This window comes from Alligator sinensis, unplaced genomic scaffold, assembly GCF_000455745.1.
Source record: "Alligator sinensis unplaced genomic scaffold, ASM45574v1 scaffold960_1, whole genome shotgun sequence".
NCBI lineage: Eukaryota > Metazoa > Chordata > Crocodylia > Alligatoridae > Alligator > Alligator sinensis.
This window is the reverse complement of record NW_005842510.1, coordinates 67,314-86,005: the sequence shown is the minus strand read 5'-3', so window position 1 is coordinate 86,005 and position 18,692 is coordinate 67,314. Positions and strand designations below refer to the sequence as shown.

The 18,692-nt window shown below is 37.4% G+C and overlaps 1 protein-coding gene across 1 annotated transcript in view; it reads left to right on the top strand.

Moving 5' to 3' along the window:
* LOC102385954 (protein eyes shut homolog) overlaps window positions 1-18,692 on the top strand; it is a gene marked incomplete at its 3' end in the record, with an annotated part of 147,677 nt that overhangs the window by 112,796 nt on the left and 16,189 nt on the right. The window contains exon 5 of the mRNA XM_014523622.1: window positions 11,399-11,658. Within this exon, the coding sequence (XP_014379108.1) occupies window positions 11,399-11,658 (260 nt within the window). The remainder of the gene's footprint in view (window positions 1-11,398; window positions 11,659-18,692) is intronic.

The following is an 18,692-nucleotide window of genomic DNA, read 5'->3' as shown; positions in this document are numbered from 1 at the left end:
CTCTTTCCTGCCTATGCAGGGGGTCAGACTCGATGATCTATTGAGGTCCCTTCCGACCCTAGCATCTATGAATTAATGAGCATTCCTGATAGCCTTTTTCATTCTAAGCTTTCATGTAACCATATCTGTGAATAATGCTTTATACTACTTTCAGTTGTTTAAGAGACTCCATCCATGCTGCTGGACAATGATCCAACATCAGTTATACATACCGCCTTTACATCTTGGCTGGCAATGACATATGGTTGGACTCAACACCATCAGACTTAGGAAACTCCTTAGCAATGAGGGCTACCATGAGAACATCAAACCTATCCTCCATTTTGTCTTCTACAGCTTTCCCACAGAATACTGAATCCAGTTTAAGGCCTGTGCTCTTGCTTTCAAGGTGTCAAATACCTGAAATCTACAGCATCTAAAAGATCGCTTGAAGGTTTCAAATTAAAATTGAATGAGCACTCTACTTCACAGACAAAGTGGAACTTTCCACTTTGAAAAATGAATGAAAAAATGAAATGAAATGAATGAAAATGAAAGAATGAAATGAAAAAATGAAAAAAAAAAAACTCATTTGTGCAGACAGGAGAGTTTTCTCAAAGGCCTGGTCCAAGACTGTGGATAGAACTCCCAAAAGAACAAAAGACTGCCACCCACCTGGCCACTTTCTTTTCTAAATGCCAGGTGAACTTATTTGATCTTTCCTTCTCTACCAAAAAATAGCAGACTATATGCATTCTTCAAAAGCACAGTCCTGCGGAAATGATTTTCTTTCTGAGGAAAGAATGAGTAAGAGAATGAAACACCTGGGACTAGTTTTTAGTCATGTCAATTAGCGCATTAATGAAATGCATTTGAGCCCAGATCCCATTGATTTCAGTAAGCCAGATGTGTAAATATGATTGAGGATCTGTGTTTTAGATACTACATGACTATGAGGTCCTTACGTTGATGGGAGAGAAAAACAACAAAGAAAAAATGAGCATAGTCATCTCTTTTTGTGAAGTGTATTGTAGAAGTATTGTTTTATTTTTCTAATTAAAGATTAAAAGTGCAATATCAACTGGAAAAGTAATTTTGTAGAACAGCATACCCATGCATTCGGGAAGTGTGACGGATTCATGCATATCACTCTACTGCAGAGATTGCTTCTTTGGAATGTAAATGTGTGTGTATTTTGTGGAAAAAATATATATATCATGTGAAATCATTCCAACATAAGTGTATTCTACATGATGCGTAATTATGAAATTATCATCTTCCCTACCAGTAGTTTCTACAGATAATTGAATTTTAGTTTATAGTTATTTTGGTTTTGGTTGGGACTTAAACTCTTCTCTTATGTTCGATCAATACAAGTATTATAGAAAAGTTGATTTAGACTACCATTACAAATAATATACTGCTAGAAAACCTCTGTAAAGCAATGCTTTTCTCTCACCAGTATATAGGCAGACTAAAGCAAAATCTGTAATTATCACATTTGCTTCCACTAAGTGTCACATTGCATGTGTGAAGAAATCTATAAAACTGAAAATAGGTAGTCTCTATCTCTGAAGGACACAAGTGTCGGACACGGGTACACATGCAAAAGTCAAGTATCTCCATGAGAGTACTTAGGTATTTGATGCATGGTTGTTAGGCTTGTGCATCCCCTGTTTGGAAGGGGCAATCATAAAATTTTCAGAGTTTTACTCTGTTGGAATAACTCAGTAAGACAGCCTGAGTAGAAAGTAGAATAGTTTATATTATGGTAGATATTAAAGTTAGATAAAGACATAGCTGAGTTTTGGAAAGCACTTGAAAATCATTATTCATTCCTTTGTTTTTATGTTTTTAAAACAAAACAATAATGTTTTCAATGAAGGAAATGTTGGTTTTCAGGGAGCAATGTGATGAGTTGTAACATAAGCTTGTACAATTGAAATCACTGCTTCATCTTATGGCTGTAACATTTCTAAAGCTTGTTACACATCTCATTGCACATTGTAAAATACTGAAGTAAATTTTTTTTAATAGTACTTACTTCGGCTCTTTTCCTTCTATTTATATGACTCTCAGTTGTAGAACTTATCTTTAAAATATTTCATTTTGCTGCTTGAACATTCGTGCCTGCTTAAAGCTTAAAAATATCTCTTTCCAGATTCCAAATATGTAGTTAACTCAGAAGGTTAGTAAACCTCAATAAATGTGAATCTGATTGTCCATGCTTTTTTTTGTACAAAAGCCTTTTTATGATATATACAAATGCAAGGATGAGAAAAATCTATTTTTATCTTAATAAACTATTTTAGCAGATGTTTCTTTAGGCAGGTGTTTTCAAAGATGCATTTACCTTTCAAATACGGAAGTGTCTATACCTTTTACGCTCCTTTAAAAACGTTAGTTTAAGTCACTAAAAATTGTGTTAGCTTTCTAGATCATATCTGATCCCCTAGCTAGGACTTGAACAATATATTAAACTAACAATAGAATTGTTTGATTATTGTTTTCAATAAAAAATCTGAACTTTGGAGTCAAAGAACCATATGATACCCGATGATTAGCCATGCTCTAGTCTTCTGAGTCCCATACTTAGGATATCATTATTTAAATCTGCTAATTGGCCTTGGACACATTGTTCGAAATGCAAGGTTTAATTAATGCATCAGAAGGACTATGTTTTGTCAGTGTGGTCCACTACTCCAATTTTTGCAAAAAAATGCTTTTTTATGGCAAACTGAGCCTCTATCTCCTAGCCAAATATCCTAACCATGAAATAGACTTTAATCAATCCATGCAAGCAGCTTGCTCAGGTATATTCAGATTGCTTTAATGTATTTAAATTACTATTTTCTGTTTAGAAGCCCTACTCCCTGCAGACCCATTTATAACATCTGAAAAAGTAAGTTGTGGCTGATAGAAATTGAGGCCTTTCTAAATGAGGTAGCCTTTCTAACAAATTCCTACCAATCTAATCTATAGCTTGGTAGTTATTGTGTTCTCTTGGGGAGTGGCTAAGTATGCATTTGAATCCCATCAGTCTAAGAAGGGCCCTGAATTCTGGGCTCCCAGTATGGGTGAGTATTATAACCTTGTGAAGCACCTAACTGTTCCTATGTGCTATACGTATAGGTTATGCGACCCAGCCTGATTTTTTTTCTTTTTTCTTTTTCTTTTCTTTAATCATTCTTTTAGGATTAAGCAACTCCTTTCAGAGAAAAGCTGAAGCCTAATTTGTAGTACCCACAGGGCCAATCTGGAATTTACCCTAAGTACATCACTTCAAACTTGTAGTGTGTTTGCTTTTTTTAATTGTCACCACAAACCCATCACAGTCCTGGAAATTTATATATAAATATATATTTTAGTTTTATATTGGATAAGCATAACGACACAACAGATACTACTTGTATTTTTCTCTGAAGTGATAGTTTAGGTTTCTTCTTGTCTATTTCCTTGACTATAGTAATATCCTGTTATTAAAACTCTGTATAACAGATAACATTACAAACAAAACATACAAAAAACACTTAGAGGGGTTTTATTTTTTTTTGTAATCCTCTTCCGGTTATTTCCTCATAGCTTCATGGGAGATTCCACTTTGAATCTAAAGTTGTATGGGAAGTACTAGTTGTGGTTATAGATAACAGAGGAGATTCAACCCCTGATTTATGATCTGAACATGTATTTTCTGATCTCAGTCATGTGATCAGTGTCCAGGACAGACAGAGTAGTTCATCTGTCACTATTGTGCCTCATCCTTGATCTCAGATGAAGTTTCTAGGTTAGACTAGTTCAGTGACTCTTACCATTCAGGCTTTATCTCTTCTTCTGAGAGTATCAACTTTTCTGCTAGGAGCCATTCATTTAATCTAGATCAATCATGAGACATAAAATGAGAGAGACTTCTAGTCACAAGCAACTTAGACCCAAATCTCACTTGTTTTATGAAAGCAAAGAGTTTAATTGATTTCAATAAGTGTTAAAGTGCACAGTCCTGTCTCGGGTTCAGGCCTTTCTATGTTCTATTTAAGCTACTGATTTAAGTTCCAAGGCCGCATTCAGAAAGAAATGTAGGTATCATAGGTGAAATCTGGGGGAGTTTAACCAACTAAGACACCCAAATACCTTTTTGAAACTGGCTTTATATCACAATATTACTTCCCTCATGGGAAACCCTTCACATCCTTGTATTTTTTTAGACTCAGCTCCCAAGTGTCTGATGCACCTAAAAGTTTGAACAATTTGTGTTAGGCATTTCTGCCAAACTGCCTAAAAGCAAGAAGTAGCTTTTCAGAGCATAAAAAATCCTTTGTTTCCTGAAACAGTAATATGTGCATTGCAGCTGAACTGCAGCTAAAAACTGAAATATAGCTTGCTGTCTCACTGAGCCGAATTTTACATTGTGATCGCCTGAACTCACTGTTTCAAAGGGAGGATGAAGGGGGAAAAAAACAGTGGCATAAGCAAATATCATTTTATCTATTTGTGCTTCTAAAATATTTTTTTTTCTTCTTTTGACATATTGCTTATACAGAATTAGTAATACGTGTCTTTTTGTTGTTGCCATAGAAGAGAAAGTGAGTGGGGGATTATAGGAGCAGAAGCATATGGAGAACAGAAAACAAATCCAAGAAAATGAGAAAAGGGACAAGCCAAAAAAGGGATGAACCAATTAAACTGGAAGGGAATGAAAACCACCTAAGCCCTCTAAAATTCTTCTATATAAAATCAAGCAGAAGGCACATGCTTATACTATTATACTAGTAGAATCATCTTTTTTATCTCTCTCTCCAGTTATATGCATATGAAATCCTTTCTCCCTCAATATAGGAGTCAATATACTCTTTATCTTCAGCTTTAATTGAAAGGCTTACATTTGCAGATTTTTTGTAATATTAATTTTTACCATGCTGCTTTAAAGCATTTTGTGGTAGACTGTGAAAAGCGCTTAATCTTTTTGAATGCTAATCCAGGAAACTTGGAAATAGATAATGGATGGGTTAGAATCTCCTCTCAGAGTGAAAAAAGAAGAAAATTACTATTATAACTTGTGCATGTGGCAGTCGTCTATTTTAAATGTACACATGTAGCTTCAGAAAAATGAAAGCAGAACAAATAAGGGAAAAAATCAAATGGTGGTAAACAGATGCTTCAAAAACACTTTTGCATGAGAAACAGGCTTTTAAACTTCACATTTATTATTTCACACATTTCAGGGGTTTTCACAAATATTCCAAGAAATTTATAATTTTGTCATTATAATAGAACTCTGGAAAACACATGAAGCTCAAAAAAATCATTTTAATCACTATTCCCCAGCCCTTATAGGTGAAAAGTTTTCTATCTAACATTTCTTCTTCCTCAGTTTGTTAGGAAGTTCAATGATATTAGACACCATTGAAAAAAATATTTGTTGTGAATAACCATTTTTAAATTACCCACCTTTAGGATTTTATTTTTTTTTTAACTTGAGCATTGACTCAATTAATTATTTCTGCTCCTAGTACAACTTTAATTATGGCCTGGTTTAAATTGTGGACTCAGCTTGCAGTGGCTCCTTTAATCTTGGAATTCCCCCGACAAGTGCCCTGCCACTGATTGGTGGAGGGGGCCAGCAGTCCCACCACTCACTGCTCATTCCTGATGGCTGGGAGATGAAAACCGTGGTTTTAAATATGCCATGGTTTTTGCCTCATGCCTCTTGCTGTTGACCAGATGGGAGACAAAAACTGCAGCATATTTAAAATTGCAGTTTTTGCCTCCCAGCCATCAGGAGCAAGAGGTGAGCAGTGGGGTAAATGGGCCCCTCCACCAATCAGTGGCAGAGGGACATGCGGAGCAGTGGGGGGAAGGAGAGATGGGGACTCCAACATTAAAGGAGTCACCACACCACAAGGTGGGCTCGCAATTTAAACCAGGCCATAATTATAATTGTTACTAGCCAGGGTAGTGGTAATATAATACCACTTGCTTACATTGGTTTCCAAATATGACTTAGCTTGCTTCTGGGTGAGATGAGATGTCCAGTCTTCCAAGACTACACGTATAATATCAAGTAATGGCAATTATAGCTATCAAGAGTTTTATTTGTTTGAGGGTCCTGGAGAAGCCTGCTGTGTGACTGAAAGAATAAAACAGGACTAGAAGAATTATTAATTATAATCCTAGCTCCATCCCTCTGTTCCTTGTGATGCTGTGTAAATATACCTCTGTTTCTTGTGATGCTGTTTATATATCTGCCTCATTTTCACCATTCGGAAAATGAGAGTATTATATTTGTTTCATACAGAAGGGTTGAGAGGACTCTTTGTTATTGTATATATAATGCTAGGGTTATGTAAGAGGCTAAGAGATCTTAAAGAAGGACTAAGTATTGTTATTATTACTTGGACTGAGACCATCACCTCATTTCACATTTGCTACTGAAGGCCCAGTAGATGGGAGCAGGTTTTATTCAGTACTATGCTGGACTGTATCCAGTCATAAATTACTCCAATTTTTCAGGTCCTGTGAAATGTTGAGACCTTTCATAGATTGCTCTTTCCAGTCTTTTCCTAGTCAATATGTCATTAACTCTTCTGTCAGTGCTTTTCTCAAATCCTTATTAAAGATATCTTTTTTATGTAGAAACTCATCCATTATCTGCACCGGGACAGGGATTGCTCATGGGAGAATCCTCTGAAATCTTCACCATGTGCAACCAGAAGATGCTGTTGCCACTCTTCTTCATTAAGCATAACCTGGCATGTGATGCCAGACCTGGAATTCAGTAGGCAAAATATGCTCAGGTGATCCTAGGAACTGGATCCTGCGATATGCTACAGAGGATTGCAAAAAACAAAACAAACAAACAAAAAACCTAGTAGCTCTAGGCAGGTGTGTTAAACAGCTCTTCTATACTTTTTTGAGGGGGCAGAAATAGGAGCGCTCACTATGCCAGCTCTTCTCTGTCCCCCCGCTCCTTCCCACACATTCCCTTATGCCATTTTTTAAACAGGCTTGAGTTGCTAAGCCTTAGGAGCTGGAGTCTCTGCTTTTGCTGAGATGCTGCTTGGGGGAAGACTAAGATGGAAGCTGGAGAACCAGAGACTAGAAGGGCATTGGAAGGACAGAGGGGGGTATGTCAGAAATAAATAGGCTTAAAATAGGGAGATACTGGGAGGTTCCTCACGTGCAGGGGTGTGTGCTTGTAGAGGCACAAACAGCAGCGGCACAAATTTGTGCTGCTTCTTTGTATCCTGTCGTATGCCCCTGCCTCTGTGCTTCAGCGCAAAGCAAATTGTGCCCGGTAAGGGTGGAAGTGACTGAGGCCAGCACCTATGTTGGCCCCAGCACTCTTACCTGCTGTCCTGGTGTAGCAGGGGTGCAGATCCAGCAGCATGGAACCTGAATGGCAGCCAAAGTGTTGCTCTAGACATCCAGTCCTCAATTTGTTCCAGCACAGGCTACTGACGTGCTCTGCGCCATTACTGCCTCAGAATGTTTTTTTGCTACCAAGATTTCCCGGCAGCAAATTCTGCCACTGTGCTGCAAATGTGCAGCATGAAGCATGTTTTCACATTCCCTACATGGAGTTTGTGGTGCCACAAACCGCACTCCCCTGCATGTGGCGACCCACCCACTGATCGTATTGGGTTTTTATGGGTATAGGTTTCAGAGGTGTATGGAAGGGACAAATGGGTGCCTGGGAGATGAATGACGGAGACTTTAAGGAAATGGAGGGAGAGAGAATTGAGGGTTTGAGGGTGGTGTGAGAGAAAGGAAAATGTGATGTCAGGGGTAGGGTGACTGAGGGATAGGGGAGGATTAACTTTGCTGGCGCTTTGTGGCATGTACTGGTGCATGGTAGGCATATTCCTAGATAGTTAAAATGAACCGAAAATAAGCTCTCCTTCCATTGTCTTAAATTGTGCAGAACCCTCTAATTTGCAGAGAGTAGAATTAATGACTCAGTACTACAGAGCTGCAACCTGCTGGTTGATTTTGTTGAGAGCACAAACCTTTTTGCAAAATGAGCCATTGGTGTGTGCACTGGCTGACTTAATCTTCACTGAATGTCATGCCATTTTCTATCAAGATCCTACGAAAGAAAGAAGCAGGTGAATGATTGGCAGTGTATCTAAGAATTTGACTCAGATATCCATTTCTTTCCATTGTATGCTAAATAAGAAAAGATTTGACACTATTGAGTTCTTTTTTGCACTTCTAAATCTATCAATTTGTTCAGGAGACATATCTGTCGCTATGGCAAAGATAAGGGGTGGTTTGTGCAAACTTGACACAGAATACATGCAACTAAAAAGAGCAGTTGCTTTTGTTTATCTGCAGTTAAACAAGTGAAAGCAATACTGTTATTTCAGAACTGTTTGGTGTGGTCAATTCTAATTGACTTCATTATGATACTTGTCAAGACAGCATTTTTCTTTCTGTGTTAATCTTCACATTGCTTACAGTTATATTGATTTGGAAGGCACTCACTTCTAGGCAATTGCCAGCTGGAAGAAAGCCACTGAAGAATCCCAACATTTTGCACAGACAGTAGTTCTTAAGGAGAGATGGAAAGATGGCATGGTTACAAATGACTTCTGTAGGAGAGAACTAGTAAATGACTCTTGGGTCATGAGGCATAAGTATTATAGGATGCAGATTTGAGTATCTAAAGAAGATTGTCTTCCATAATATGTCTCCTTTGAACAATTGCGAAGGTACACAGAACAGAAGATTCTCCAGGTATGTGAAGAGTTAAAGAAGGGTCTGTTTCATTACAGACCTTCATTATTATATTAAAAATAATTTTATGGCATACCAGATTTTAAATCTTGTTTTTTTTCTTTTCGTGCTCACACAGATATGGGACTCCTATAGTTTTAGTCAGATGCATTCTGAACAATGCCTTAGGGGACGCCACAGTTTAACAAAATCATCATTACAACTGTTAAACTAACTAAAACGATTTCATTATTAAAGACCACAGAGAAAAATAAATTAATACAGAAAACAAAAGTAATAAACAAGTATTCCATTTCCAGTTTATTTCACAGATATGTCTATCTTTTTCTGTAGACAGCTTTTAATTAAGATTATACCTTTGTAAGGTATAATCTACATCATATAATCTACTTAAAGAATACTGTTTTAAGATGTATAATTTACTTAAAACACGCCCTTCTTTAAGTCCTCATATACCGGGAGAATCTTTTGCTTTATGTACTGTCACATTTGTTCAAAGGGAACGTACTGGGGACCAGAATCTTCTGGAGATACTTAAATTCGCATATTGTATTACGTTGGAGGGGAGATGGGAGTGATGGAGGGAATGTTTAACGTAAATGAATCAAGATTAAAGGTTTTTATTTCCAGAATAATAGTGATTTTGGCCTAATGTGTGTTTATACAATTTAGCTTATATTCCATCTAAGGTTAGGTGAAACCTGTTTGCTTTATTATAGATAACATGTACAGTTTTAAAATGATCTTACCACAGTATTATAAAACCAAAGAAGGTATTTAAAAAGTTATTTCTTAAAAGAAGCCATTCAGGGATATATCTTGAGACAGGCAAATAAATGACTATTAGAAATTCATGTTCATATACTATTTATCTCTGTTCACCAATGTTAGCAAATGTTCTCTCTCTAAGAATACAGACTAAACCATTCTGGTGTTTAACAAGAGAAGCTCTTGCTATTTAAAATCATAGAAGCATTTCAGCATTCCATTAATATCATTACAGAAAAAAAAAAATCAAATCAAATCCCTTGACATTTATTTTGGCAAACATTCTCCAATCCTAGGTGCTGCGGGTCTGACAATGTGATTGTACCAGAATAAGGCTTCTTTATGTTGTCAAAGATTATTTGTGTTCTTTGTCTTTTTGCCACTATTTGCTTACTTAAAAACAAAGAGATGAACATGCTGGGACAAAACGAGAATGAGAGTGCTGTTGAAGTTGAGACAGGAGCATATTACACTGCTTTCTTAATTCTGAAAGAGATGTATATTCTTCTCTGTTCATAGTTACAGTAGAAATACAAGATACTCTTCTTGAGGGCATTATGAAACATAAATATTCACTGCTGTCACCCTTTTGTTGACTCAGCTCCTCAATGGCATCATCCCAGCACTATTATCAGCTTCTAAATCCACAAATGATCTCTATTTGTGGATGAGGGGACTCTTGAAATAGCTTTAAAGTTTAGAGTTCTAACTCCTCCTTGAGTTCAGCAATTTTTTTTGTGATATTCATTTTTATTAGGGTTTAATAGGAGTTGAAGTCACAAGTGTTAGTTTAGTGGTGAAAGCTTAATTTAGTTGGGATCAACACTATTTTTTAAATCCTCAAGCACAACCTCAGCTCACTAATCTAGTCAATTTAATATTATAATTGCTCTATTGAGTCTATATATCCATCTAACTGAAAAACATAATCAAAAGTCTGCATAAAAAACATTATGCTGGGAAGTTGTTGTGTGTGGCAGGTAATCTGTGTAAAACAATAGAGCTTTCCAATTCTTTTTACCTAGTCAAGCAACACCATCCTAATTGTACCTATTGTATTCGGACTGAATTTCACTTGACTAATTGAATGTGTTGGAATCAAGGCTATAGCTAGAAGTGGTATTCAAATACACAATTACAATGCAGCTGACTTCATTATTTCCTAAGCAAGCAAAAATGCAAGGAAGATTCTATTCCCTTTGAAGTTAGTGGTAAAACTTTCATTGGTATAGTTATAGAATTGTAATCTGTGTTTAAGTCTCAAAAACCCTGTCATCATGTTTATGCTGTAAAAGAGGACAGGGATGTGTTTATGTCACAAAAAATGGAGCTATAAGGGTCACAGAAAGAGTAAATGCTTGTTCACAATTTTGTTCTGTGTGTTCAGAATCCATTTCTTACAAAAATGTATGCAAAATGGGAGCAGAACACAGTGAAGAAAGGGAAGAATCTGGACATAGTTACTGTAATTTTTCCTTCTATTTTTGACTCATAATAGAAAATATGCTGAAACACTGTCTACTGCATTGTGCCTTTATATACATACACTCCAGAAATAAAGAGTTTTTAAAATGTTTAATAATACTTGTGGGTTTTTTTAGGGTAGTGGCAAGTCAAAAGCAGGGGAAAACTTTTATTCAAAAGACTTAATATAGCATGATCATTGAATTGATCTATGACGCAGGGAAACATCACATATTAAGTAGCATGAATTCTATGCATTTTATTTAAATAGATAATACATTTTTCATTCACAGAGCATAAAAAACACATATTACACAGGCACAACTTATGTGGAGAAAGGATTTACTAATTGTTATGAATAAAATTTGTATAAATTGATGAAATGTAGTAAGTGCTATGAACTGATGAAGCTTAATAAGCATATTCATCTCAACTTTACCCCATCTTTTTTCAGATGCACATGTACAGCAGGCTGGACAGGGTCACAGTGCAATGAAGATATAAATGAATGTGATCCTGACCCATGCTTGAACGGAGGGACCTGCTATGAGTCTGTTGTCCAGGGGCAGTTTGTATGCCTTTGTCCTCCATTTTATACTGGAGACTCTTGCCAGCAGCGCTACAACCCCTGTGACCCACACTACAATCCATGTGTAAACAATTCAACCTGCCTGGCACAGGTTGATGGCACTCCATTGTGTGTTTGCAAAAAAGGTAAGAATTGGCACAGAGTACAAAGTGTTTTCCTATTGTCAGTGTGCGAATGTTAGACATCCTATTAAATTATGAAAAAGTTGCAGTTGTGTTGGATTTTAAGACATTGTTACCAAAATAACTAATACTTTGTAGTTTAATAGAACTTTCCAGTGAACTTGAAAATGTTTACTGCATTGTATTTCACATTGGCACTGCACTGTGTGTTTGTAAAAAAATATAAGAATTGGCACAGAATACAAAGTGTTTTCCAATTGTCAGTTTGCGAGTGTCAAAACTGGGGCCAGTTTTGTTCAATATCTTCATCAGTGACCTGGAAGATTGGATGGAGTGTACCCTCAGCAAGTTTAGAGCTACTAAGCTAAGGGAAGTAGTATATATGCTGGAGGGTAGGGATAGGATTCAGAGAGACCTCAACAAATTGAAGGATTGGACCAAAATAAATCTCATGAGGATAAAAAAGGAAAAATGCAAGGTCCTGCACCTCCGATTGAACAATCCCATGCACCAGCACAGGCTGGGGTCTGACTGATGAAGCAGCAGCTCTGCATAAAAGGACCTGGGGTTATAGTGAACAAACAGGAAGCTGAATATGAGCCAACAATGTTCCCTTGTTACAAAAAAGGCTAATGGTATACTTGGAAGTATTAGTAGCAGTATTGCCAGCAGATCAAGGGAAGTGATTATTCACCTCTTCAGCACTGGTGAGGCTACATCTGAAGCTCTGTGTCCAGTTTTGGGCCCTTCACTACAGAAAGGATGTGGACAAATTGGAGAGAGTCCAGTAGAGGGTAATGAAAATGGTTAGGGAGCTGGTGCGCATGACTGCTGAGGACAGGCTAAGGGAAATGGACTTATTTAGTTTGGAGAAGAGAAGACTGAAGGAGGATTTAATAGCAGACTGAAACTACCCTTCAGGTAGATGAAAAGAGGATGGAGCTAGAGAATACAAAGAGCAATGACCTCAAGCTGCAGCCAGGGAAGTTTAGGTTAGATATTAGGAAAAGCTGTCTCACTAGAAGGGTAGTAAAACACTGGAGCAGGTTACCCAGAGAGGTTTTGGAATCTCCATCCTTGGAGGTTTTTAAGATCCAAATGGACAAAGCCTTGGTTGGGATGTTATAGTTGGGGGTGGTCCTGCTTTGATCAGGGGGTTGAACTAGGTAACCTCCTGAGATCCCTTCGAACCCTAAAATGATTCCATGATAACTATTAAGTATTATTACTTATTTGGAAATGGTCACTACTGAATGCTGAAAAACAGGTCTCATTAATTTTGGAAATAAGCTGCTCACAAAATGGTGGCATTAATAAGTCTGAGCACAGTTTAAAAGAATTTTGTATCTAAAGAACACTTTAGATACAAAATGATGGCTTTGCAGTCTTCTTTGGAAATGAAATGTAAAGTGTATTGACATTTTTAATTAACTTTCCTAGAAACAAATAAACAAACAAACAGACAAACAATTTGTGTTCAGATATCTTGGCGCATAATTTCAATTTCAACAGGTACAAAAATCTTACCTCTTAAAGTATGAAACCTTTTAGCTGAAGAGCTTAATAAATCACTAATGTTAAATTTTAGCAAATATTGGAAAAATGGAGAAATTCCATTATTAGTCCAGTACCTGTCCTGTCAAAACAATAGAGCTGATCATTTGGGCCTCTATCAAAGAATTAGAGGCTAAAAAGTCAACTTAGTACAAGTTGATTTCATGGAAGCCAAGTCTGGCAAAGAAATACCTTGTGTTTTGCAGGGAATTGAGACCACAAGATCTAGTTCATAAAAGCAATTATGATGATGCTTATACACTTGGATTCTTGAAGTCATCTGACTAATAAATAAAAACAAATAAGATTAAATGACTAGCATTACAGTCAATTAACAGGGCACACATTAGATTGATTAAAAACTGGCTCAGAGACAGATCTCAGAATGTATTTGTTAATGAGGAACTATAAATGAGTGGGTCAGTTACTTATATGATACCCAGAGATACCTTCTTGGTCCAACACTATTCGGCATTTTTATTAACTATTAAGACAATACTGTAAAATCTTTGCTAGTAAAGTCTGTAGATGACAAAGACTGGTTGGGTTGTTAATGTGAATGCAGGTTGCACATTAGAGTAATCTTATCTGCCTGGTTAAATACTCACCATCCAACAAAATTAGTTTTAAAAGAACCAAATGCAGAGTGTTACATCTAGGAGCTAAGAAAATAGATTATATATGCACAGCTGAGGGACTGTTGAAAAAATGGTGTCTCAAAAAGAACTCCAGGTTCATTAGAGAGAATTTCATCACCATGAGATTCCAGTGTAGTTTTGTGGCTAAAATGGCTAATTGCAACTGTTAGGTTTCTAAAATTGAAAATATCAAGTAGAAGTGGTTAAGCGAATTTGCCTTTGTACACAAGATTGAGGAGATCCCTTCTACCCCCAACTCCTAGAATATTATGTCTAGTTTGGGTGTAACACAGTTTAGGAAGGGTATGGAAATTTCAGAGAGCACTCAAAGAAGGGACATAAAAAAGATAGGCAGGCTGGCAAACAAGTCTTATGATGCTAGCTGAGGAGTTCAAACTATTCAGTTTAATAAGAAGCTGGAAAGAAATTTAATTGCTATATTTGGTCATTACAGATGGCAGACGCAGCTGATAATTGGGGCCTTTTCAGTCTTGATGACAAAGGTATAATAAAAGCCAATGGCTGGAAGTTGAAGGTAGAGAAATTTAATCATCAAATAAGTTGCAGTTTCTTAACTCTGAGATTAATTAAACATCAGAATACCTTTTCAATTGAAATGGCGGACTGCCATTAGGCATCTTTCTAAATGACACTTTTTTTCAGGTTTAGGGAGCACACATACACCATAGAATTGCAAGAAAACAGACTAGAACATTATCACTGCTCCTTTCTGCCTTTGGAGTTCACAAAGTGTACAAAGATTGAACCTCGTGGTTTGAGTCCATAAAATGTGTCATATTTAAATGTAGGAGTCTGGTCTGTTCAGGGGGGGAAAAAGGGGAGAGGCTAACCATTTTATTTCTGTTATAGACCAAGTTCTTTAGAAAGTGTAGAGATGTAATAGGGCCAGTGTAACAGAGGTGGCCGTCATCCCTCCCTCCCACCCTCCCCCGGTAGAGACTCAGCTCCTGCTCTGCTCTGTTTCTAAGAAATCCTCCCTGTGCTCTTGCCTGTCACTCCTCGATCTTATTAGGAAACTTGAAAAGGGAGGCTTCCAGAGTGTCTTAGAGCAAATCATAACCTGTCTTCTTTACCTGTGGATCCCTCTAACCCTGCTGTTCCCAATCAATTAGTCTTTCCTGCTATGTGGGCCCTCTTCACCCACACGTGCCACCAAGGGCACCCATTATTTTATGGGTAAATGATGGCCTCCATCCTCCCCTGTACCCATGCCCATGCCTTACAGGTGTATCAGTCAAATGATTCAGTGGGCTCTAGGCCCCAGTCTCTCATCCACCTTTTCAGTCTCTTGTCAATCTCTGGCCCTCTTGCATCTGGGATTTCTCTAGCCCATCTCTGCCCTTCCTTTGGGTACTGGGCTCTCATTAACCCCATCTCTGCCCCTCCTGGGCTGAGGATTTTTTATCACTGCCCCTCCTGGGTAGCTGTACTACTACTTGTCCTGTCCCCCTTGTTCCCTGGCAGCCTCAAGGCTTAAGTGCTTTACAGGCACTACTGGGACCTCCTGACCTTCCCTACAGTCCTAAACCTAGACCACCAGTTAAACCTCAAACCAAAACCCTGTGAATATGAATATTCATTTGCTACAACATAATTAAGCACACTGGCTCTCTTCTGCAATCCCCATCAACACAGAATCTAACCCCCTGCCAGCCCTTAGCTCCTTACTGACATCTCTCTGGGATAGCAGGAGCTCTCATCAGCAGGCTGTAGAGCTCTTTCAGCTTCAGCCTCCAGGGTCAGACTTCCTGCTTATATGCCACAGAGCCCTGCCCACCTTGTGGTCAGGTGACTCCCTGGGCTGTGTTCAGGTTCTTCTAATGAGCTTTGCTTACTGGCCTTCAGGGTAGTCTATAGTACCAAGCTAACAGTAGTTTTGCCTTGTCTCTCACACAAGACTGTTTCGTACTACTGCCAGGGATCTACTAGCACTGCAGTATCTGTGCCTAGCACAGCAATAGGCACTTCCCATTCTGTGGGCTTTGGATACCTATTCCATTACAGCTAGTTCCACTCTTTACTGCCAGAGTGCAGTTTGCCCCTATTTCCCTCGCTCTAAGTAACAGAAGCCATAGGCTCTCTGTAAAACTATGATGCTTGTATACTTTATATTCAAGTTTTGTCATTTTTGTTTTGCTTGCTTTCCTCTCTGTTAGGCACCTCATATTGTTTTATTCATATTCAAAGGGGAACAAGACAGTCACAGGATACAGCTAGTGAATTAATTCTTTTTTAACCATATTTCTGTTCATATACTCCATTCCAAGGGAGAAAAAAAAAGTTAATGTTGAAGCCAATCTTAGTTATTAAAAAATCTATTTCATTGTACCATAAGGAGAAAAACATTGCAGTGCTAGTGTCATTGCAAATAAATCCCTCCACCAGCCCTGAGAAACGGAGGGAAATACTGATAATTCATGGAAACGGTTCAGACAGTGTTTTGAACTATATGCTAAAGCCACAGGAGCAAATAATTGGAGGATGAGCAAAAGATTATTCTGCTCTTAACAGTGGCCAGTGCAGCACTGATATAAAATGCATTCCATGAAGATGGTAGCATGGAAAGAGAGAACATTTTACCAGAAATAATTACATTGTTTGAGAATCATTGTGCTCCTGGGGGGTGGAAATTTCTTACAAAAGATATGTTCAGGATGAGAACACAGAATGAAGGAGAAACCATGAAGGAGTTTGTCACAGACTTAAACTTAAAAAGCCAGGCCTGGAAGTATGGAGAATGACAAGACTCTCATTAAAGCCAAGATTGTCCTGGGATGCAGTACTAAAAAACAGAACAAAACAAAAATGAACAGTTACTTAGGGAGATGGATCCAATAAAGAAATTAAAAAATATACATGGCAAGAAAGGGAACAAACAAAAACACAAATAAGCAGCCCTAAGAAAGTCACTGAGTATATGACTGTCAGTACTATAACTAAATCAGCAGGGAAATGTTCATAGTAATTGAATTGGCCAAGTACTGATGCATGTATAGCAAGAAATAATGCCAATGATATGGCAATCAGCATGAGTTTTTCCAGTGCTATAGAAAAAACCCAGTATTAAGACAAATACGTATTAACTAATCACAAACTACTAAAAAGAGACTTGGAGAAGTTTCACCTGCAGTACATGAGCTACTTTGAAAATTTAAATATATGACTTAACAGTTGAGTTCTAATCTGAACTTCCCAGTTCCTTCTATCAATATACAGTCTAATATTATGGAATAAATAAATGTGTAAACATGATAAAAAGCTATATCTTCAGGTACACAGGATAAACTAAAACCAGAACCAATAAAGATGAAATGCTGCAAGCAACGATACAAACTTCAATTAAAGGAGAGGGGTGGAAAGACACGCACACACATATTCTCAGCTACATATTCCCAATATAAATATGAACTCCTGAAGGATTCAGAAACTGATTTTTTTCCAGTGATGAGAATGAAAATATTTGAATGAACACATGAAGGAAGCCTTGAAATAGTCAATTCAGAAAGGTTAATAGGAGATGTATTTTGACCATAGGTGACTAGAAACATCAAAAAAACGGTCAACAAAGGACACATCACATCAGAAGTATGGAGATGTTTAAGAGAAAGAAACACTGATACCAGATAAACAAGTAATAACTTCATAGGGCAAAGTCTGAATTAATGTGTTCAGCCTGAGAAGATACAACCACCAATTTGTAATAATCTCAATTATCAATTTCCCTGGAGAAGTCATGCTGAATGATGCTACAGCTGGAACGGTTCTCAGACCCAAAGCTGCAGGATGGAATTCTAAAGGTAGGAACTGATAATAGATCATAGCTGAAGGAATTCCTAGACCTTGCAACACTGTAAGACTTTCCTCATGAGATCTCTAGATGCAAATAACCACACCAAATGGTTAAACACACAGGATTTGGCAAAATGCACACTAGCCAGAAAATTTTACTGGTATCAGTGAAGATATACCTCACTTAAATGCAATGATTTCATATGAAAGCAAAAGTCTTATGAAAGTCATAAGCATTAGTTCAACATACTGAGAACTGTGAGAGAAACCAGTTTAAGAAAAACAGATACAAGAGGACAAAATAATTCAAATTGCCTTTGTTTTACACTATAAGAATAAGCAGTCTGTCAATGATAAGGACTTACCTAAAAAGGACTTAGGTAAGGAAGGATCAGGAAGATTATCAAAATACCTGAAGAAATTGTTTGGGACATATTAGATGATGTTAAAACAGCCCAAGTATTTAAAATAAAATTATTTGATACTAAAATGTTATAGTTGAGAGAAATAATAAGTAATATATAAATCTTAATATGTGCCTCTCTTAAAACTCCCTGTATTTTATTCATCTGGATCTTCTTGCCTTTAAAAAATGTCAGTATTAATATAAAGCTAAATTATCACAATTGCTAACTGTGACAATATTATCAATAAGGAAGCGAATAAAAATACAATAAACAGTTAATATTTCAGTTACTATCTCTTTTTGTTTATCCCTTGATGAAAAGCTTTTGGCAGAGATTGTGTATTTGCCACGTGGTCTATACTTCAAGAGGACCTGTGATAAGCTCAGCAATCTGCCCAATATCTGACACCCCCTAGTGGTCATAGATTCCTGTCCACATGCCCTGGTATCTCTTTACCTCCCACCTCTCTCCTGTCATGAATTGATCTTTGAAACTTTTAACTGGAGGGCTGCCTCTAGAGGCTGAGGTAGTCTCATAGATTCATAGATGCTAGGGTCAAAAGGGACCTCAATAGATCATCGAGTCCGACCCCCTGCATAGGCAGGAAAGAAGGCTGGGTTGAGATGCA